Here is a 24,756-nt window from a genome sequence, read left to right as displayed (position 1 = left end):
TTTTTTGTCTTTTTTTTTTAAATTAAGTTAATAGAATAAATCTTTTTCTTTCATAAACTGTCCAAAGTATTACTGTAACCTCATCGTCTTCTGACTTATAGTGTTGCAAAACAAATTAATTTGGGATAAACAAATTAAATAACTTTTAAACTATTTGACCAATTGCTTTGAAATTTAGAATATGATTTAAGCACCAGAAGTCTCAGCATTCCGTGTAATAAGTAAGTTCTAACTTAATTTTTACATAAGTTATGAACATTTATAAAATCTCAAAATTTATGACTTATTTTGCAATTTTCTAATCAACAAATAAGGATAGATGTATGAAGTGAACGCCATATTGAAGTTTTTTATATGATTTATGAGTTTCTTACTCTAAAATTTGTTTAGAATGCTTCATTTTTTAGTAATAGACGAAAACAGCGAAAATTTAGCGTTTTTTGATCTTCATTTGTTTATAGCTATGTATATCATCAAAATCGGCTGCAGGAAACATATAGGTTATTAATATAAATGTCCATACTACTCAAAAAATTTGGTTTCGGCCTGGAGGGGGATGTGTCACGAGAAAAATCTTATTTCTCTGGACTAGTAGCAAAGTAACTGCTTTTAAGGACACAGCATTACTTCTCGCACATAACAAGAATGAATATGACCTACCTAAAGAATCTGTAGATTTGATAAATGCTCAGGTATGGGATCATCCCATAAAAGGCGCTCTAGTCATAGTTTTTGCAACATAATTTTAGTAGTTAATGTATCCTTTAAGAGTGTCATCAAAGAACTTTCTTTAAGAATGGATGATGTGGCACAAAATAAAATGTAACCTTTCCGATAAAGTCTCTTGTTCCGATAAAGTCTCTTGCCGCTTCAGAAACTTTACACAAACTGTTTATATTCCTGGATGAATTCGGTATAAAAATTTTCAGATTATCATATTTAATAAATTCACGCTCAATATTTAAAATCCTATTTTTTCTGGTCAAAATAAATCACGTGAACTAATCAGTTCCTAGAATGGCAAGTACACTGTGAATTTTCCCTTCTCATCACGTTTTACTGCATACTCTAAACGAGGCGCTCAGAGCAACAGTAGCCTAACCCCAAAAACGAAGTTTCGAGATAAATGTAATCTTTGCATTCGTATTTCCATTATGCTTATGGGATGGAGCTACAAATTATGGAGCATCATTTAGCCAAGTATATAGGTAGGTTGTGTAGACCCTTGTCAATCCGAAGATTTAATGTTGCTGCTTTTATTAATATAAGTAATATAAAAATGCTCAATTTGTGGCTTAGACCACTGTTGCTCTGAGCGCCTCAAATATTTTTGTCATATATTTTTTTCGACTGAGAGTGCAGGTTTTGCATTGTAAACCTCTGTAAAGTAAGTTCCTGGAACTTACTCAGCTATGTTGTAACTTCGATAATATTCGCAGAATTACATTTAGTGAGCCGCTTTCCTGATGAGATTTTTTGGCAGGTATACAAACCTGCTTTGATCCAGCTGAAAATTGTTTCTTGTAAACAGTTTATTTTTACATAAACTAATTCTGTTTATATCAAGGCTTTGTCAGAATAAATCACCTCCTACCAACAATTCAATTTTTTGTGGTATTTAAAAATTAGTATCCCCCAATTTTAATTGGTTAGATGTCAGCATGTCGCAAACGTTTATTTCAGATGCCAGATTGCCCCGTCGGTAATTTTTGGTATTACAAACCAATTTAACCCTTAACTACTGACATGGATGTTTCAGGATGTAGACTCTGACATGCGGTATGTCATAACGTTGTCTCTTCTCCTTTGTTTTCAATATGAATTTGTCTTGTATCACTTTTTTTTACATCAACAACGGAATTCACACTGCTATAGAATAAAATAGGGCTACAAACAAAATAAACTCTATTTTTGCAAGAAATTTATGAACGCCTGCATAATATTTAACAAAATGATGGAGGTTCTTATAAAATTCAAACTGAATTACAAAAAAAAAACGAGTATTGTTAATACGCCAGTCAATGGGAGCAAGAAAAGGATATTATTGCCGAATTCTATCCTACTGCATGGATCTTAATGAAATTTTGGCAATAGCCTCTACTTATCTTCTACTTCAAAGTCTACCCCATGCCGATGTGTGCTTTTATTTCGGGGGTGGTTCCCAGCCCTTCTTGGGGATGGAAAATTTTTTGGTTAAAATAATCACGGAAGTGGCTAGAGAACCTAAATCTAAGCAAAAACTGTTCTATAATTTTCTTTGAAAACTTAATAGTTTTTGAGTTATTCGTGGTTGAAAATTGGCCATTTTCATTGAAAAATTACATATCTTCGGACGGTTTTTTGCGAATACTTTAAAAACTATGCATCTATCGAAAAAAACTATACAAAATATTTTTGTAGCTTATAAAAAAGCAAAGAGACTTCATAGATCTTCTAGTTATACAAAAAGAGATATGGTAGGTGAGAATAGATTGTTTTTTGGTGCATGCTTAAATCGGTGTATTTAACTTAAAATAACAGAAAAACGGTCGATTTAAAGTGTATAATGCTACCAATACCTTTTAGAGTGCTTGAAAAGACCTTTAAAATGAGCAATATTAAATGTCGATTACACTCAACCTAAGCGAGATATGCTGCAAAATATTGATGGCTAATGTATTTAAAAAAAAATGGGAAGTATATTGTTCACCCCTCATCCTTCAGAATTTAAATGCATCGTTTTCCTTCTACAATAATTCTTACTGTAGTGTTATTTCTATGTTCAAAAAGTTAGACAGGTTTAAAATAAATGGTTTTTGAAATAAAAAAATCAAATTATATAGCGCAATTTTAAATTTTCATAAAAGGCTTCTTTTTCTCCCTGTAACTTGAAAACAATAAGAGATACAGTATGAAAATCAAAAACAAAATTTTTAACTAAAAAACCCTACGTTTATGTTTGGTATCCTTTTTTGTGCCTCTTACCATTTTCGAGTTACATGGAGAAAAAGGAAGATTTTTTAAGAAAATTTGAAAATGCCCTCTATAATTTGAGCTTATTTTTTTTAAATCATTCATTTTAAACCCGTCCAACTTTTTAAAGATAAAATAAAACTGTAATAAAAACTATTGTAGAAGGAAAACGATGTATTTAAACTTTGAAGGAGGCCGGTAAAAAATAGACTTCCCATTATTTCTTAAAATACATTAGCCATCAATATTTTGCAGCATATCTCGCTTAAGGCGCGTTTTCATGGATCGACTTGGATTGAACGATTTAGATTAATTATTAAATCGAAAGCAAATTGAATATGTAAACCATAAATCGACTTGGCCGTTCGGCGGAGTGAGTCGATTCGACGGAAGTAGAAAGACTGTCTACTTTTGATAGGCGATTGTCGCCGAATCGATGTTGAACGAATGGAATCGAATGTGTAAACACCTCGTCGAACAGAAACACAACGTGCCGAAAGCTAAGTAGAGTACTTCTAGCGTGTATGAAGTTGTTGTTTTTAGTGCGACAAGCTGTAATTTTGGGAAAAATGACTGAAAAATGGTCAGATGCAGACATGGCAAGATTTTTGGATGCTTATCAAAACTATGATGTATTATGGAATCCACAAACTGAGCTTTATCGCAGTCTACAAGCGAGGCGAGCAGCATTGCAAGCAATTCTACAACATATGAATAAACCCAAAATATCTGAAAATGACTTGAAAAATTAAATCAAAAATATTAGAACAACATATTTCGATTTCTTCTCGAATTGCATAACAAATTAATTGCACACTTACATTAAGAATTTCACGTGACGCCATTTTGTACTACAATTAATTCAACATTCATTGACTGTCGTGTAAACTTTTTTGCTTTCGGCACAGGTCGAACGATCCAAATCGTTCAACCCAGATCGACCCGTGAAAACGCGCCTTAAGTTTGCATGTAATTGACATTTATATTAATATTGCTCATTTTAAATCTTTTTTTGAGAACTCTAAAAGGTATTAGTATTATTATACAACTAAAATCGACCGTTTCTCTGTTATTTCAAGTTGAATACACCGATTTGAGCATGCACCAAAAAATCAAACTTTTCTCATCTACCACATCTCTTTTTGAAATTATAACTAGAAGATTTATGAAGGAACGAGTCTCTTTGCTTTTTTATAAGCTACAAAAATATTTTGTATAGTTTTTTTCGATAGATGCATAGTTTTTAAAGTATTCGCAAAAAACCGTCCGAAAATATGTAATTTTTCAATGAAAATGGCCAATTTTCAACCACAAATAACTCAAAAACTATTAAGTTTTCAAAGAAAATTATAGAACAGTTTTTGCTTAGATTTAGGTTCTCTAGCCACTTCCGTGATTATTTTAACCAAAAAATTTTCCATCCCCAAGAAGGGCTGGGAACCACCTCCAAGATAAAAGCGCACATCGGCATGGGTTAGACTTTATTTTCTGATCTATTCTCTACTTACTCTGAAAATATCAACTAAATCGATGTAGTAGGAGGGAATTCGGAGCCAAATATCCTCATTGACTGCCCTATAACTAAAAAAGAGTAAAATAATGTTGAAAACACTTAAAGTAGAACATCTAGATGAATTTGCTCACATACTAATAGCGAAAGAATACTGAATCGATTGCTTTTAACTAAAGAAACCTAAGCACTAACCTGCGGTACGTAGTACCTCAAGAAAACTCGTGCAACAGTTGAAAGCAGCTACAGTTTACACACCACTTGAAGGTACACAGATGGTGTTCTAGGATTCTTTTATAAAACAAGTAGTTTTACAATAAAAGTTATTTATGCACCAAGTCAGTAAAGTGACTCTTTATCGAACGAGTCTGTTATTACGAGACGAGCGAGTGTAGCGAGCGAGGCGAGTAACAGACGAGTTCGATAAAGAGTCTTTACTGACGTGGTGCATATAAAATTTTATCGCCGATATAATTTGATTGGAAATCAACTTGGATTTTTAATTCCGATGATTCTCACCTTAAACTTGACTACGGAAGAGTTTGAGCTCTGTAATTATTTAAAAATAATATAAAATTTATAAAATTTTAATAATAATCTGTCGTTTATTTAACTTCTTTAAAATCTCATTATAACACAATACAATTTTTTAAATTTGATTATCTTCATTATTTCATAAAATTAATCGTCTTTAATGTTAATAATCCTGAATGAAAAACTGAAGAATGAAGTACTGAAAGCTTGGCAGCTTGGACAATGCCAAAATATATTTTATCTACGATTTCACTTTCTACAATAATTTAATATTGGTTTTAACACTTACCTGCAATTTACAATTTAAGAACTTTTTAAATTTTAGACGTCATAATAATTTCATGACAGTGATGACAGATAACTTTTGCCAGTTGGCTGCTTTGGATTTTTAATCGATAGGTATCCATATTAAATAATAATTACTAAATGGGTAAAGTTCTAATTTATTTTGTATAAATATGAGTACCAAATACTGCAAAATTTCACTTTTTGACATAAATTTAATTGATAATATCGCCAATTTTGTACAATATTTTTAATAATTTTATTAAAGTAAATAAATATTAAGTTCACTCAAATACTCGCCATTCGATTACTGCCACCGACCACTTACATTCAATATTGGTTAGTTTGATTAATCGCGGCAGGTGAAGTAAAATTCTTCTTTCAGTACAATAAAGTGTTATTTTACTGCCGCAAATGAGGGCAAATGAATACAATAATGAATAACTTTAGTGACGATTGGCGATAAAATATATTTTCGGCGCGGTAAGATAAGGCCGTATGTCAGTGGTTAAGGGTTAAAGTTGTTTGAAAATTTATAACACTGCGAGTCTATATTATGTATTGATTTGACATCTGTATCGAACGAGTCTATAAGAAGCCGCTAGAGGTCAAGGGGTCTAAGTAGCAAAATCAACATTTTGAGAAAACTCAAGTCAAAGTTGGAAGATTATTGTAAGGGGGAAAATTAAAATTGAATCATTTTGACTGTGTAAGAAGGATAATCAGGTCTTTTTATGTTTATTGCCAATAGTAGAAAGTATTACAACATTCGGTTATTGTTTTATGTATAAAAAAAATTATGGTGCGCACATAGATCCCTTTACCTCTCATTAATTTTGTAAGAATGAAAATGCTCAATGTGCACAAAAGTACATAAGTGGTTTTATTTTTATTTTTGTAAGTTCTTTTTATACAACAGTATTAAAACAGAAAATATTACAATATGCTGGCACTCTAAAACTTGTTAATTGCTATCATCTGTGTCAGAAACGTTGTTACCAAAGTGATTATCATTTTCGTTGCCTACAACAGTACGTGTAGCTAAAGGCTTTCCAGTCTTTGCTTAGTGAGAGGCTTATAATAAAACTCATGGTATATCAGTGAGACGAATTGCAAGAGTTCCATCAGATCTTCATACTTTTTGTATTTAAGCTTGAGCTTTTCATTTACCGGATAAAACATGGAAAACTGATTACGAATTCTACCTGCTCATTGTTTCTTCATTGGAAATTTTTCGTAAGGCACAATACCCTCAGCTGATGTCTTATAAAACGGAGAGACTGGGTTTGCCTTTTCATAATGCCATATCTGAGTTCCTCGTATCCCTGGCACATTTTTCCGGAAGTACTGATTTAGTAACTAAAGATCAATAAAGTCTTCATCCATTAACTTAGTCACAATAAATTTTCTACTTGCTGAGGCAGCCAAACTTATCCAGTCTTCTGGTACATAGATATCACGTTGGTTCTTCTTCTTTTTAAGTTCTATGATTCCAAAATCTTGATCACATTCAGAATGTGATCATCATCCTCAGGATTATAATCTCTGTCTATTTCGGAATCATGGCCTTCTCCAAATAATGGTTCTTCACTGCTACCACTTAGAAAACTGATATTGTCATCATTTGCATCTTCATAATTCTGCTCATTACTTTCCTCGTGAATAGAATCTATAAAACTAATCATTTTGTAAAAAAATGTACAGTTGTCATGTTTATTATTACTGCTATATTAATTCTTGCATATTAATAAAATACTAACTATATCTAAATAGAACAGTAAGTAGGAATATCTAGTAATTACACCTTACCTGCATATTGTAGGCTAGATTGAACTTCTTCCTCACTTTTTTCTATTTAGTAAGAGTATCAGAAATTGTTTTATTATTATAACACACTTATATACTTAATATAATATATACTTTGAAAAACACCAGCAGTAAAATAACTTGTACTATCATCATTTACAAAGACAATATAATCAAAATCGTTCGAAATAACACTTACGTCAACTACAACTAAACTGTGATCATTCGTGGTATAGGGATCTACTAAGTGCCTTTGGACCCCTAGCGTTCCAACTTTAAACTTATCACTACTCAGTGGTTAAGGGGCACCACGCTAGATGACAGCATCTATCAAAACAGTCACTTGGCTCTCTTCACCACCAAATAGATTAATATTTTCACAACTCATTCATGCACCTAACTCATTTTTTTCAAAAATGTTACTTAGACTCCTTGTGCACGAAGGTCCGAATATATTATATATTTAAAAACCAATATGGTCAAAAAGCTTAATATCGCACACCTAGTTCAATTGTGCCACAACTGCAAAAAATTCGAATTTTTGGTTAAGGCTGTAAAATATTGTCTATATAATGGCCCATCTAATGCAATACAGCCTGAACTAAAATATTGTTTTGGATAAGTATAAAGTAAGTTACTTCGGTATTTCACTGTAGGGTTTTTGGAGGTTTTGAAAATGCAATACGGCCATAACTGGGAGATGTGGCGATAATATACACTGCCACAATACAAACGATGTAATTCAATACGTTCAATATGGCCACAACTGCAAAAATCAAGAGAGATATGGCGATAATATACACTGCCACAATACAACCGGTATAATTCAATACGGCCACAACTGCAAAAATCAATTGATTTTCTCATTATATTGCCGCCGTATCTCCTAAGTATTGTTTTATAAATGACTTTCTTCACAATGCAATATCGCCATAATTATCAAAACAATAATAACGTTGTATTTTTAATAAATTGTAATAAGATCCAGCCAGTAAGTGTATAATGTACTACCTAAATTGTAATTTTGAAGCCAGTCACTCTCAAAATAAATTATTTACAGGGCATAACGCATTTACTACAGAACGTTTTGCTCATTTCTCGAGAATATTGTGTTTTACACTTGTGGCACTATTGAACTAGGTGTGCGATATGTTGATTTTTGCTCATCTCCGTGTTTCGTTTGGTAGTTATTCCCACGATATATTTCAGGAACTAAAATATTAGTTTAGGAAAATTAAAATTTGATACAAAAACAAGTGCATAACTATATAGGTACTGACATTATTTTCTTTTCAGGTATATTTTTACTATCGTAAGTTACCTGATTGGTGTCTTCATCTTTGCAACAATTGTAGGTAAGTAGAAACTTGTTTTGATTGTATGATTTTAAAAGAGTTTCCATGTGCCATCATAGATTTCATGAAATATACCTAGGAAATAGATGTTATTATAAAATGAAGGAAACATTTCCGTCTTTGAAAATTAAAAGACGTGTTCAAAAAACAGTATTGTAATAATGAAATAAACTAAATCCCGTTCTAAAACATGGTAATTATTCTCTTATTATATATGAGGGCCATCCGTAAAAAAGGTTCCATATGTTGTTAAGAAAGAGTGCGACGTGCTGAAAAAATTTGGCAACACTGCCTTACACATCAACTCTCTCTCTCTCTCTTACCCCACCAGTTTCGCCTCGCTGCATTGCACTGTGTCGGCCTAGCAGCCTTTGAAGGTGGAGGTCCCGCTATTACCGCCAATTGAAATTCATGGTGTGTTACGTTTTTTAAATGCAAAATGGATTTAAGCTATTGGCAATCATCGTCAGTTAATTAGCGTTTATGGATAAAAGTGTATGTTTGTTTAACATATTCGCAAACAGTGTGGAGAATTTGGTGAAGGCTAAAAGGAAATTCATGATGAATCTGAAGGCCCTCCGCGTCGATCTTCATTGAATTCTCCACACCATTAGTCCAGAGTAATAATGATTTTCTCGGGACACTCAAAGATCCAGGTAGCTGACTACTTCTTTAGTTATTGTAGACCTATAGGAAGAATACATACCTATTTCCTGCCTAGACTTCGTGTCCGTTTTTTAATTATTAACAATTTAGTTTAAAAATCTCGATTTTTTTGATTTTTTGCACTCCATTCAAAAGCTAAATAGTTGACATAAAATTACAACAATCAGTTTTTTAGAACATTGAATAACCTTCAAAATGCCGATTTTTGAAAGTTAAAAAGATTATTTGTTGCTATGCAAACTGCAAAATAAGCGAAAATCGTTACTTGTTAATAACTTTTACTAAAAGTACCTTAGAACTTTACACTGTTACTAATGAAACAAGTATAAAAGTTATACTGAAAATAAATCAGGTATAGGCAAAATCTCTACCAATAAACATGGAATAACTTAGGTATAGGTAATACTGGGTACAAGAATTTAGTCCAAGTTTATACTGACCACACCCTTGTTTAAGTCTGGTATAACCAGGTACAACCTATTCTATGACTGTCAAAGTCATCAGAGACAAAAATATATTATTTTTGATTTGTTTTGTGAGTAGATATACAGGGTGTCCCGAAAAGATTTGTCATAAATTATACCACACATTCTGGGGTCAAAAATAGTTCGATTGAACCTAACTTACCTTAGTACAAATGTGCTCATAAAAAAAAGTTACAGCCCTTTGAAATTACAAAATGAAAATCGATTTTTTTAATATATCGAAAACTGTTAGAGATATTTTATTGAAAATGGACATGTATCATTCTTATGGCAGGAACATCTTAAAACAAAATTATAGCGAAATTTCTCCATCTCATAAAAATTTTATGGGGGTTTTGTTCCCTTAAACCCCCCCAAACCTTTGTGTACGTTCCAATTAATTCATTATTGTGGTACCATTAGTTAAACACAAGGTTTCTAAAACTTTTTTGCCTCTTAGTATTTTTTCGATAAGTCAGTTTTTATCGAGATGCCTCTTCTTTTTTAATATGTTTACATAAACATTTTGTGGGGGTTTTGTTCCTGTAAACCCCCCAAATGTTTGTGTGTGTTCCAATTAAACTATTGTTGCGGTGCCATTAGTTAAACACAGTGTTTTTAAAACTATTTTGCCTCTTTGTCTTTTTTTGATAAGTCATCTTTTATCGAGATGTGGCTTCTTTTTCAAAATATACCTAAAAATATAAATTATGAATAAATTTTCAGATTATGAGCAAGTTTCTATAATCGTACTTAACCATATAAAAATATGGGGTGGATTCGAAAAATATTCAAAATATCTCGATAAACGTCGATATTCTCAAATATTCTCGATAAAATATCTCGCCTTATCGAAAAAGTACTAAGAGCCAAAAAAGTTTTAAAAACATTGTGTTTAACTAACGGTGCCACAATAATAATTTAACTGGAACGTACACAAAAGTTTGGGGGGGTTTAAGGGAACAAAACCCCCATAAAATTTTTATGGGGTGCACAAATTTCAGTTTAATTTTTTTTTATGTTGCTTCCATAAGAATGCCACATGTCCATTTTCAATAAAAAAACTTCCAGAGGTTTCGATATATGAAAATAAATCGATTTTCATTTTGTAACTTCAAAGGGCTGTAACTTTTTTTGTGTGCACTATTGTATATAAGTAAGTCAGGTTCAATCAACCTATTTTTGACCCCCAGAATCTGTGGTATAATTTATGACCAATCTTTTCGGGACGCCCTGTATAATAAAAACATTGTGTTTAAGAGGTATTCCGGCTAACGAGGAAGTTGATAATTAAAAAACATAATGAAAATTACACGAAAAAGGAAAAGTTTCGAAGAAAACACAAATTATTTTTGAAAGAATGCAGGATAAAAATCCGGTTTCCTAAGGATGATGTAAGGTTTTTAGAAAAGTTCGTAGGTGATTCACTTATTGTGTACAAGCGAGGAGGATGCTTATCCTCCACTCTAGAAGAAAAATAAGGTCTTTATTTTCTATATGTAATATGTAGAAAATCTCTCACCATATTCTTTAAAATATGCTAAAATTAACATACTTATATTTCGTTTATAAGTAAAATAAATTAATTTGTTTACTTTTTCTTCACTTTCCCATTTAATGTAACGTTATGTTTTATTTGAAGACATTTTATGAAATACATACACTGTTACTAATAAACCAAGTATAAAAGTTATACTGAGAATAAATCAGGTATAGGCAAAATCACTACCAATAAACATGGAATAACTTAGATATAGGTTATACTTGGTATAAGAATTTAGTCCAAATTTATACCGACCCACACCCTTGTTTAAGTCTGGTATAACGTATAACCTATTTATGACTGTCAGTGTCATCAAAGGCAAAAATATAAATATTATCTTTTGATTTGTATTGTAGATTGTGAGTAATTATATAATAAAAAAATATGTTAAAAGGTAGTTGAAGAAGGCTGTCGAAGAAGTTGATAATTTAATTAACATGATAGAAAATACACGAAAAAGGAAACTTTTCAAAGATATAATAAATCCCTTTTCACAATACACCGATAAGGAATTCAGAATTAAATATCGTTTTTCTAAAGAGGGTGTAAGGTTTTTAAGTCCAGAGAAATAAGGTTTTTGTCGGGAAACTTGAGCAGCCAGGTTGCAGATGGGTTTTTTGGGTACTACATACCTAATACAATATAAATACAAAAATGCTAGTCACAATTGGTACGAGAATTTTAGTTATTAACAAGTAAGGGTCAAAAATGGCAGTTTTTTCGTTTAAATCGCTACAGGCAAAAATGGAATTAAATATCTTATTTGGGGTATTTATCTTTTAGCAGATGAACAAAGGTTTAAAATGGCAGTTTTTTAATTTTTGTCCGATTATTTGTTTCTTCGAAAATTGCAAAGACTAAGATTTCGAAAATTAAAAATTTGCTATAACTTTTGCAAAAATGAATTTAAGATTTTGATATTGCATGAAAAGTTAAGTTAAATAGTCCATATAATGTCCGGAAAATTTCAAGATGATTCGTGAATTAGTTTAAATTTTATTCAATTTGTTTCTCCCTAGAGTTCAGAAAATAATAATGATACAGCAATTCTGTGGAAACCATATGAAAAAATAATACTGCAATTAAACCTCATTTTTATCATTCCGAAAACATTTTACAAAAGTAGAGTCAATTTTGGCTTATAAACAATTCGAATAACTGTTAGTATTGACTGTATACTTTGGGATTTGAAAAGCTGGTATTTTAATTTTCAAAAAAAACTTTTTGTCTAGGTTAATTTGGTTTGTCAGTTACGAGAAAAATCAAAATTGACATATTTGACACAATATATCGTTGTTCTATGTACTTGTACAGAAGATTGCGACGATGCCAAACTATTATTTAGGAGTAAAGTGGGAATACTTATATCTAACTTATACCGAGTTTATTAGTAACAAATTATTTTCGTTCTATATCTACCTTATACTTAGGATAACTATTCTAGATATAAATACGGAATAACCTTAGAATACGAGTGTTTTATTAGTAACAGTGTTAAACTCAACATACAACATACGAAATAACGATTTATTAAAATATGGCAGAAAATACAAAGTTCTTTTTATTCGAAGCCATTTTATGAAATGCTCAAACTCAACATACAAGATAAGAAATAACGATTTATTAAAATATAGCGGAGAATACAACGGCCATAGTCCATCAAAAAATTATGTAATCTATCATGAATTTGGCGTGTCAGTTGTAGAGAAAAGTCAAAATTGACATATTTAACCCAATATATCGTTGTTTTATGCATTTGTGTAGAAGATTGCGCCGTTGCCAAACTATTATTTCGGAATAAAGTGGGAATACTTATAACTAACTTATACCGAGTTTATTGGTAACAAATTATTTTCGTATTATATCTACCTTATATTTAGGATAACTATTCTAGATATAAATATGGAATAACCTTAGAATAAAATGTTTTATTAGTAAGGCAGTTAGTGTTTCACCCAAAGTTGGGTATTGGCGTACTTACAAACCTTCAAAATTTGAGACCGATCCATTAATTAGTTTAAGAGTTATTCTATTTGTTTATCCCAGAGACCTTTATTTTGCAATAAGATAAGACAGAAAATAATGAAGATAGGGCAATTCTGAGTATGCCAAATGAAAATGGAAGAGTGATAGTATCAAAATTTATTAAAAAAAGATAAAAAAATAATTAACATAGTCAAAACTATCAATCAAGTATATTCAAATGGGAAATAAGCCACAATTTTACCTAAAAATGATTTTATTAACGTTTCGACGCCCAAGTCGGGTGTCGTTGTCAAAATACAAAATTTTGTATTTTGACAACGACACCCGACTTGGGCGTCGAAACGTTAATAAAATCATTTTTAGGTAAAATTGTGGCTTATTTCCCATTTGAATATACTTGATTATAAAAATGCCACAAGAAAATAGCTTCAGAACAACAAAACTATCAATGCCAAGTAGTTTATAAAAATTTAGAATACCTTTAAAAACGTTGTCCGTAGAAAAAAATCTTTTTGTGTATCCGAAAAGATAGTATTTTAGCACGAAATTTCAAATAAAAAAATTTAGCCTGGGTTCATTTGAAACAAAGTTAGCCATGTTTTTTTTAATTCACAGCTAATTTGTTTATAATAATTAAGGAATCTCTTTAAAAACCTCGTTTAGAATCTCGTTTTAAAGAATGGGATTTGCTTTCTTTTAAAAAATTTGCACAAACATTGTACCTTCACAGCACCCTCTACGATTTTTCAAAAATGTAGTTCAAACGATTACTAGGGGGAACCTACAAATCCACCGAGTTAAAATACCGAAAAAGCAATTTCAAACGAATATAATTTTCTGTACCTCCGGATCAACTCAATGGATCTTGATCTTTCTTTTTTAATTTGTATGTAAGTAATTCCTACGTACATTACAAATATCCAATTTGTTTATAAATTTATTAATTAATCAACAGTCTAATTTCTTTAAACAATTCTTGAAAAAATATTTTTTTACTAAAATCTATTTTTTTAATCATAGTATCATTAATGATCATAGAAAAAGTTAAAGTGCACTTTAATAAATAAATGAGTTTTATTAGATAATTATCTATTGAACATAATTTATTTATCACAATATACCTTAACTTTTTTTATGATTAATAACGGTAGTATGATTAAAATCATGGATTTTTGGGAAAAAATTATTTTTCCAAAAATTGTTTAAACAAATTAGAATGTTTATCTGTTAATTAATAAATGTCTAGACAAATTGCATATTTGTAATTTATAGAAAAATCACATACAAACTAAAAAAAGAACGATCAAAATATATTCAGTAGATCCCGAGATATAGAAAATGATACTAGTTATAATTTGCCTTTTTTAGTTTTTGAACACGTGCATTTGTCGGCTCCCAGCTACCCCTTTACTTACCACAACTAGTTACCAATTGAACGACATTTTTAAAAATTCGTGTAAAATACCAGCTTTTCTAATATGTAAAATGATTTTTTCTACGGGCAATATTTTTAAAGTTGTTCTAAATGTTTATAAACTAGAAAATTTTAAAAATTTGGCATTAGTATTTTTGACTATATTAGATAATTTTTTTATCTTTTTTTAATACATGTTGATAGCATCAGTTTTCTACTTTCATTTGGCATACGCAGAATGGCCCTATCTGGGATAACCAAATAGAATAACTCTTAAACTAATTAATGGATCGGTCTCAAATTTTGAGTGTTTGTTAAGTACCCCAATACGCACCTTTGGGTGAAACACTGAAGTTCTAAGGCAGTTTTAGTAAAAGTTATCAACAAATAACGATTTTCATTTATTTTGCAGTGTGCGTGGCAAAAAATTAACTTTTTAACTTTCAAAAATCGGCAGTTTGAAGGTTTTTTAATGTTCTAAAAAATTAAATTTGTAATTTTATGTCAACTATTTAGCTTTCGAATAGGGTGCAAAAAAATCGAAAAAATCGCGATTTTTGCACTAAATTGTTAATACACCCATACCTCACTATACGGCCGCTCTTTATATGGCATTTCGCTAAAACGGCGCTCTTCAATTAAGGCACGTTTTCGATTTACTACCTAAAATGTTTCGCTATAACGGCCAAAAAACTTTTTTTCTGATGTCGATACTTCTCCATTATGGAACACTATATTAACTCGATTGTGAAAAAAAAATGGAAAAAACTATTAATTATACTTAGGATAACTATTCTAGATATAAATATGGAATAACCTTAGAATAAAAGTGTTTTATTAGTAAGGCAGTTAGTGTTTCACCCAAAGTTGGGTATTGGCGTACTTAACAAACCTTCAAAATTTGAGACCGATCCAGTAATTAGTTTAAGAGTTATTCTATTTGTCTATCCCAGAGACCTTTATTTTGCAATAAGATAAGACAGAAATAATGACGATAGGGCAATTCTGAGTATGCCAAATGAAAATAGAAGAGTGATAGTATCAAAATGTATTAAAAAAAGATAAAAAAATAATTAATATAGGCAAACTATCAATGCCAAATTTTTGAAATTTTGTAGTTTATAAACATTTAGAATACCTTTAAAAACGAACGTTGTCCGTAGAAAAAAATCTTTTTGTATATCCGAAAAGATATTTAACACGAATTTTCAAATAGAAAAATTTAGCCTGGGTTCATTTGAAACAAAGTTAGCCATGTGTATTTTTAATTCATAGCTAATTTGTTTATACTAATTAAGGAATCTCGTTAATGCCGTTTTAAAGAATGGGATTCGTGGTTTCTCTTAAAAAATTTGCACAAACATTGTACCTTCACAGCACCCTCTACGATTTTTTAAAAATGTAATTCAAACGATTACTTGGGGGAACCTACAAATCCACCGAGTTAAAATACCGAAAAAGCAATTTCAAACGAATATAATTTTCTGTACCTCCGGATCAACTCAATGGATCTTGATCTTTCTTTTTTAATTTGTATGTAATTTCTACGTACATTACAAATATGCAATTTGTTTATGAATTTATTAATTAATCAACAGTCTGATTTCTTTAAACAATTCTTGAAAAAATATTTTTTTACTAAAATCTATTTTTTTAATCATAGTATCATTAATGATCATAGAAAAACTTAAAGTACACTTTAATAAATAAATGAGTTTTATTAGATAATTATTTATTAAAGATAATTTATTTATCAAAATATAGCTTAACTTTTTCTATGATTAATAACGGCAGTATGATTAAAATCATGGATTTTTGGAAAAAAATTATTTTTCCAAAAATTGTTTAAACAAATTAGACTGTTTATCTATTAATTAATAAATGTCTAGACAAATTGCATATTTGTAATTTATAGAAAAATTACATACAAATTAAAAAAGAACGATCAAAATATATTCAGTAGATCACGAGATATAGAAAATGATACTAGTTTTAACTTGCCTTTTTTAGTTTTTGAACACGTGCATTTGTCGGCTCCCAGCTCCCCCTTCACTTACCGCACCTAGTTACTAATTGAACGACATTTTTAAAAATTCGTGTAAAATACCAGCTTTTCTAACATGTAAAATGATTTTTTCTACGGACAATATTTTTAAAGTCAATATTTTAAATGATTATAAACTACAAAATTTCACAAATTTTGCATTAGGATTTTTGACTATATTAGATAATTTTTTTATCTTTTTTTTAGTACATTTTGAGAGCATCAGTTTTCTACTTTCATTTGGCATACGCAGAATGGCCCTATCTGGGATAAACAAATAGAATAACTCTTAAACTAATTAATGGATCGGTCTCAAATTTTGAGGGTTTGTTAAGTACCCCAATACGCAACTTTGGGTGAAACACTGAAGTTCTAAGGCAGTTTTAGTAAAAGTTATTAACAAATAACGATTTTCATTTATTTTGCAGCGTGCGTGGTAACAAATTGACTTTTTAACTTTCAAAAATCAGCAGTTTGAAGGTTTTTTAATGTACTGTTATTTATACGCTCTTCATAATGAGCACTTCTTGCATCGCTCAGGAGACGATTGTATTCCTGCTTCTTTGTTTTGTAAGCCTCACTATAGACCCTGTCAGACCTACTAAGCACTAGAAGGATGTCTAGCTCATTCTTACATGCAGCAACCTGCTGATTAGGTTTTAGTATTTTTTTTGCCGTACATTTTTGCTGAACTGAGACTATAGGAAAGCAATAATCAAAGGTAGACCCAACAATACTGACAAAAGCATTCCATTGCTCATTTACCAGTGATTCAGGGGTAAAAAACACTGAGTCCTGGGTGAATTAGTCCCTGGGCACAGGTTACATAAGGGTGAGTTCTATGCACTTTTGGTACAAACACGTCTACATAAAAATTGTTCCTGGTTAAATTTCCTATATAAATATAACTTTTTAAAGTCAAACGTACTTTTTTTTACAAAAATATATTCAAAAGAAAAAGCACAAAGAAACCCAAAAGAAAAAAATTTTGTTTTTTGTCCCATAACTTTTGTCCGCGGGGATATATACCCTATTCCACGAACATATGCCTGTTTTGGATTACTTTGACAACGAATATTTTACTGTGCAAAATAAGAAGAACGAAAGTAAATTGCAAATTACATTGTTGTTTATTGGAATAATTATTAGCGCCATTTACTTTCGTACTTCTTATGTTGGACAGTAAAATATTCGTTGTCGAAGTAATCCAAAACAGGCGTATGTTCGTTGAATGGCCCATAGGTATAGACATTGCTTCACATAAAAAAACTTACATATTTTCTTAAAATGATGTTCGGTAGAGGTCATTAGGATTTACAGTTTTCGAAATATGATTTTTAAAAATTCGCCACACAGCAATTTTGGGCAATTTTCCTTGTTATTTCGCAAATATTGTTCTGTAACTTTTTTCTACGTGACTTTAGACATATGCAATGGTACATGTAAGAAGAATAGAAATCAATTACCTTTAAAATGTTCTATTGTATAATGTTATACCACTTCTTTTAAAGAGGTTATCTTTTTTAAGACTTTATACTTTTAACGAGTTTTTATATTTTTTACGATTATTTTTTAAATTTCCCATTATAACTTTTTTTTCTACATTTAGGTATATATTATATAATAAACAAAGAAAGATTATTCTGTTTACTTTAAAATCGTGTATTATAAAAAATTCTAGGATTATTTTTGAATAAGATAATATGCTTTTTCAAAATGTAATAAGTACTTGCAACGATTTTAGATTATAGGATTATTTTTTTAAATTCCTCATTATAACTTTTTTATGGTATTGTGTGTTATGATTGAATCTTATTTTTTATAGGTAATACTTTGGATCCACTTGACTCGGACGGGCAAACTTCAAAATATGGATTAATTCCAATATTTACTGTCAAAGCACTTGCACCACAAGCTTTGCTTGAAAAAATAGCATGTAAATGTACCAAAGAGTGTACAAAAACTGCGGTTGTAGGAAGATAGGAATTAGTTGTTCAATATTCTGCAAAGGGTGCATGTGCATGGGTACTAATTGTGGGAACTCTAAGATAACTGAGGTGTCAGAGAAAGATATTGAAGCTAATGCTAACGAAGAGATGGACTTTGATTTTGAAAATTTTTTAAATGTCAACGTTTAAATAATTTTAACTGAAGTGATGTTTTCTAAGACTAATGTTTATGTAATTTTTGTAAAAGAAATAATTTTAAATAATACAGGTACAAAAATATCAAAGAATCACTCGGTTTCCATTACATATTATTTAAATATAGATGATACACCATTTTAAAGAACAGACAGTAAGCCCTCTTTATTGAGCAATATACAGGGTGTTTCATTAATAATTGTCCTTATAGTAACTGCAGAAACCTTAGCACAAAATACGAAGATTTAACCTAAAACACTTAAATAAAATGTGGTTCCTTACTGAGTTACAGGGTGTTTTATGTAAAAATTTAAAAACTATTTTTGCTCAGCCTTTTAAATCTATTCGACGTATCATTTTCATACTTGGCAGGAGGTATAGGTACTGTACAAACTACTAAATTATGTTAGACAAACGTTTCTGTCTATTACCAGAGGCGTACGACGGGGGATAGTGAATGGTTGACCCTTTCCAAATTCTACGCCACTGGCGGAATTGCTATTTGAGTTCAATTTTTGGATTCTCCAATACTTTCTATGAAAATAATATACTCTTCATTCGTAACGATAAAGTCATTAGTTTTCGAGATCTTTGAAGTTAAAAATGAAACGACACGGTTATGTTGATTAATGTATTGTGTCGCTTAATTTTTAATTTCAAATATCTCGAAAACTAATCATTTTATCGTTACGAATGAAGAGTATATTATTTACATAAAAAGTATTGAAAAATCAAAAAATTTCATTAAAATAGCAATTTCGTCAGTGGCGTAGAATTTGGGAAAGGTCAACCAGACACTACCCCCTGTCGTACGCCTCTGGTAGTAGCTAGAAACGTTTATTTATCTTAGTTTAGTAGGGAGTACAGTACCTACACTTTCTGATAAGTATGATAAGGATACGCCAAATAGTTTTAAAGTACTGGGTACAAATAATTTTTAAATTTTAATCATATGAACCATATCATAAATTAATCAAAATAACTGTGCCGTTTCATATTTAACTTCAAATATCTCGAAAACTAATCACTTTTTCGTTACCAATGAGAAGTATATTATTTACGTAAAAAGTATTGGAGAATCTAAAAATGGCACTAAAATAGTAATTCCTCCAGTGGCGTAGAATTTGGGAGGGATCAAGCATTCACTATCCCCTGTCGTACGCTTCTGGTAGTAGCCAAAAACGTTTGTTTATCATAATTTAGTAGGGTGTATAGTGGTCGCACTTACTGCCAAGTATGAAAAGGATACGTCGAATAGTTTTAAAATGCTGAGCAAAAACAGTTTTTAAATTTTTAGATAAAACACCCTGTAACTCAGTAAGGAACCACATTTTATTTAAGCGTTTTAGGTTAAATCTTCGTATTTTGTGCTAAGGTTTCTCCAGTTACTATATGGACAATTATTAATGAAACACCCTGTATAGTATATTCATGAACAAAAAAAAAGTTATCAGAAATTTCAAAAATAATCTTAAAAAAATGTAGAGAATAACATTTTTTTATATTGGGTATTATATAATATATAATATATAATATATAATATATAATATATAATATATAATATATAATATATAATATATAATATATAATATATAATATATAATATATAATACATAATATATAATATATAATATTATATTATACATATATAATAATATTTTATTTTTATATTATATTATAAAAAATCATTAAAAGTATAAAACCTTGAAAAACCATAATCTTTTTTAAAAAAAGACGTACAACGTTATACAGTAGATCATTTTAAAGGTAATTAATTTCTATTCCTATTACGTATACCATTGCATATACCTAAAGTTACGTAGAAAAAAGTTACAGAACAATATTTGCGAAATAACAAGGAAAATTGCCCAAAATTGCTGTGAGTGGCGAACTGTGAAAAATCATATTTCGAAAACTATAAATCCTAATTACCTCTACTAAACAACATTTTAAAGAAGAAATATGTAGGCTTTTTTTCTGTAAAGCAATGTCTATACCTATATCTTCGTGGACAAAAGTTATGTGACAACAAACAAAATTTCTTTCTTTTGGGTTTTTGTACTTTTTCTTTTGAATAAATTTTTGTAAAAAAGAGTATCATTGACTTTAAAAAGTGATATTTAGATAGAAAATTTAACCAGGAACAATTTTTATCTAGCTATGTTTGTACCAAAAGTGCATAGAACTCACCCTAATGTAACCTGTGCCCAGGGACTAATTCACCCATTTCTCAAAAACGCACCCCTATAAATGGTAACACTCCGCGGTTTTTTCATATATAGATGTCCATTGACCATATGAAATAATAAAACCCCGTTAACGTTGTAGTTCCTTTTAGCTATCTTATTTCGAAGAATATAATCAATAGCCTATTTTATTCGCACTTTTAATTATATTGGCCAATCATATGGTCCTGGTTACTGGATAATTGTCAAGGCCATAGTCCAAAAAAAATAATAAGAAGAAAAAATAAGATTTAGGTTATGTTATTAAAACGTAAATAATTGTATGTAGTAAATAAAATTAGTTATTAAAATGCAGTACTGCAAGCAAAATACAATTAATTAAATTTACCTTTATATAATAATTGCATATCATATCAATATTGTGGAGCAATATATAATTTTTCTTCTTAAATGACAATAGGTATGAAATGTACGTCAATTTGACAATTTCAATTGACAATATGAATTATTTAAGAAAGTTGCAATTTTTCTCCGCTATTCACGCACGATCGTTTCGCGTATATGGCATTTCGCTATAACGGCGCTCTTCAATTAAGGCACGTTTTCGATTTACGACCTAAAATGTTTCGCTATAACGGCCAAAAAACTTTTTTTCTGATGTCGATACTTCTCCATTATGGAACATTATATTAACTCGATTGTGAAAAAAAAATGGAAAAACTATTGATTATAAGGACAATAAGAAACAGAGATTGCCAATAAGTCAAATGACTATCCATGAAAAACCTTTAAGTGTTTTCGAAAATTTGGAATGAAATGGAAATACCGATGAATCTGCTGAAGATGTTACATTTCAAGCAAGCCGAGGATGGTTTGAAGATAAAAAATGATTTAATTTTCATAATATGAAAATCAAAGAGGAAAAGCTAGCGCTGATGAGACTGCACGCAATATTCCGACATAATAAAGCGAATTGTTGAAAGAGCGAATTGTTGCTCCATATTTAAAAATTTGGAACCGATCCCATTGAATTTGTATAAGTTTTTATTAGAATACTTGATTCATTATACGGCTTTTCGCTTTACGGCCAAGTTTCGTGGAACGTAGCCAGGCCGTAAAGCGAGGTATGGGTGTAATTAAAAAATGGACGCGAACTCTAGGCAGGAAACAGGTAGGTTTTATTGTTATAGGTCTACAATAACTAAAAGAGTAGTCAGCTACCTGGATCTTTGAGTGTCCCGAACATGGTCTATTTCTAGCTTATTACCCTGAAGTACATTTACGAACATGTTGAACAAATAAGCACTTTTGCCCATAAACTTCGATTAATTGACGTTGAATGTCAATGGGTGAAATCCATTATGCATCTAAAAGCATGAATTTCCCATTGGCGGTAACAGTGACCGGGACCTCCATCTTCGAAGACTGCTAGGCCGACCTTGAGGAAGAGGGAGAATTGATGTCTAAGGTAGCGTTGCCAGATTTCTCCCAGCACGTCGTACTCTTTCTCATCGGCATAAGGAACCTTATTTAACGAAATACGCTCCCTCGTATTTAAGTGTCTCGATTGTGCAGTGACAAAACCTTACTAGGTGAAGCAATAAAAAGTCTTCTTCTTCTTCACGTGCCATCTCTGCGACGGAGGTTGGCAATCATCATGGCTATTCTGACCTTAGATGCTGCTGCTCTGAATAGTTCGGTTGATGTGCATCCGTACCATTCCCTCAAGTTACGCAACCACGAGATCCGTCTCCTTCCTACACTTCTCTTGCCCTGGATTTTCCCCTGTATAATCAACTGAAGTATGTTGTATCTCTCATTACGCATAACATGCCCCAGGTACTGCAGCTTTCGTGTCTTGATGGTTTCCAATATTTTCAGTCATTTGTTGACTCTTCTCATGAATTCGTTTTTTGTTATATGCTCGGTTCATGATATCTTCACGATTCTTCTATACACCCACAGTTCAAATGCTTCCAACTTTTTAGTAGTCGATGCGTTAAGTGTCCATGCTTCTATCCCGTAAAGCAGAGTCGAGAAAATATAACACCTTGTCAGCCTAACTCTCAAGTCTAATTTCAGTTCTCTTGCACAAAGTACCTTTCTCATTTTATTGAAGTTTGTCCTTGTTTTCTCTATTCGAACTTTGATTTCTTTGGAGGAATCGTTTGTGTGATTAATTATTGTGCCAAGATAGTTGTAGTTTTCTACTTGTTCTAAAGTTTTACCTTTAATTGTCAGGCTTTCATCATTATTTTGGGTTTTCGATATCCTCATAAATGTAGTTTTCTTGATGTTTATTGATAATCCACATTCTTCTCCATACTCAACTATCTTGTTCATTCGCTTTTGGAGGTCTTTAAGGTTGTCTGCTATTATGATAGTATCGTCCGCATATCTAATGTTGTTAATTGGCGTTCCATTTACCTTTATTCCTGCTGTTTTTCCCTCAAGATAATACACACCCCTGTTGCACTCCTCTTTTAATTTTAAACTCTTCTGATGTGTGTTCGTTAATGCGTATGTGTGCTTGCTGTTTATAATATAGATTTGTTATAATTCGAAGGTCATTGTATTGTAATTGTTTTGCTTTGAGGACGTCCATTAGCTGTTTGTGGCGGACTTTATTGAAAGCCTTGTTTTAATCTATGAAACAGACGTACATATCCTGGTTCACGTCCAAGCATCTCTGGATTAGTACGTTGAATGCAAAGAGCGCTTCACGGGTATGTACCTACGCCTCTACGGAATCCAAATTGGGTTTATGTATTCGATAGCCATATCAAGTGTTTGGTAAATGCGTTTATGAATGATCTTTAAAAACATTTTAAGTGTGTGAGACATCAGGCTTATGTTGCGGTGGTCGGTGCGTTCTCTAGCATTTTTCTTTTTTGGGAGACAAAAAAATGTTGAGGTCAACCATTCATTGGGTATATCACCCGACTGATAAATTTCATTAAAGAGCTTTAAGAGGACATCTATGTACTCATTTTATATTATTTTAAGAATATCAATAGACGATTGATCTGGCCCCGGGCTTTTTCCGTTACTGGTGTTTTTTAGTGCATACAATACTTCTTCCTCTGTAATTTATACACTTGTTTCTCTGTTTTCGAAAGATATGTCTTGTAGGTAAAACCTACTAATAAAAATTCTAAAACCTACCAATTTTATACAGTTGGGTGGACCTTAATGAAACTTGTTGTATTCGATTCGTAAGATCGTTAAGGAATTTTTGAACTAAAGTGATGATGTTGAAATAAAAATTGCACTACTGAACAAGGATAATGCCTAAAGTGCATTTTGAACTAATAAGAAACGACTAATTTGTAATTCGTATGTAATTTATGGAAAATAGTTCAATATTACTACTCGGGAGATTTTTGGGGTCGCTTAAAACAAGAGTTTTGTCATCGATGGTCCCTGAGGTACTTAGTGACCTTGATGGGCCTCGTATACTGGAGTTTCATGGCAATACGATAAGCTGGGGACTTTCAAAAATATTGTCGTATTACATACTTTTCTAAAATTAGTAAATAAATCAACAGTAAATCAACAGTAAATATATTTCCAACTTAAATATGTACAAATGATTTATATTTCCTTTTTATATTTGGTTAGTTGCAAATTTTTAGTAAATCCTTTGTTCTACGTCCTGTGTCTCTCACTAAATCAATACCCGTCCAAGAGCAATCAATCACCAGAGAAATCCAGAGAGCAATAAAAAGTACATAGTTTCGGCTCCATGATCCAAACAACCAACACCAAATTAGCAGCATTGAAAGGCAATAACTCTCGCGGGATGCGTTTAAGATTGCACATCGATACGCGATGTACCCGCAATATATCACAGAGACGTCACTTCCA

At 31.1% G+C, this 24,756-nt stretch overlaps 1 protein-coding gene across 1 annotated transcript in view; it reads left to right on the top strand.

Annotated features, from left to right (window-relative positions):
- LOC126882573 (uncharacterized) overlaps positions 1-24,756 on the top strand; it is a 481,344-nt gene that overhangs the window by 284,517 nt on the left and 172,071 nt on the right. The window contains exon 9 of the mRNA XM_050647545.1: positions 8,384-8,442. Within this exon, the coding sequence (XP_050503502.1) occupies positions 8,384-8,442 (59 nt within the window). The remainder of the gene's footprint in view (positions 1-8,383; positions 8,443-24,756) is intronic.

This window comes from Diabrotica virgifera, chromosome 3 (genome assembly GCF_917563875.1).
Source record: "Diabrotica virgifera virgifera chromosome 3, PGI_DIABVI_V3a".
Lineage (NCBI taxonomy): Eukaryota > Metazoa > Arthropoda > Insecta > Coleoptera > Chrysomelidae > Diabrotica > Diabrotica virgifera.
This window is presented reverse-complemented; position numbering and strand designations above follow the sequence as displayed.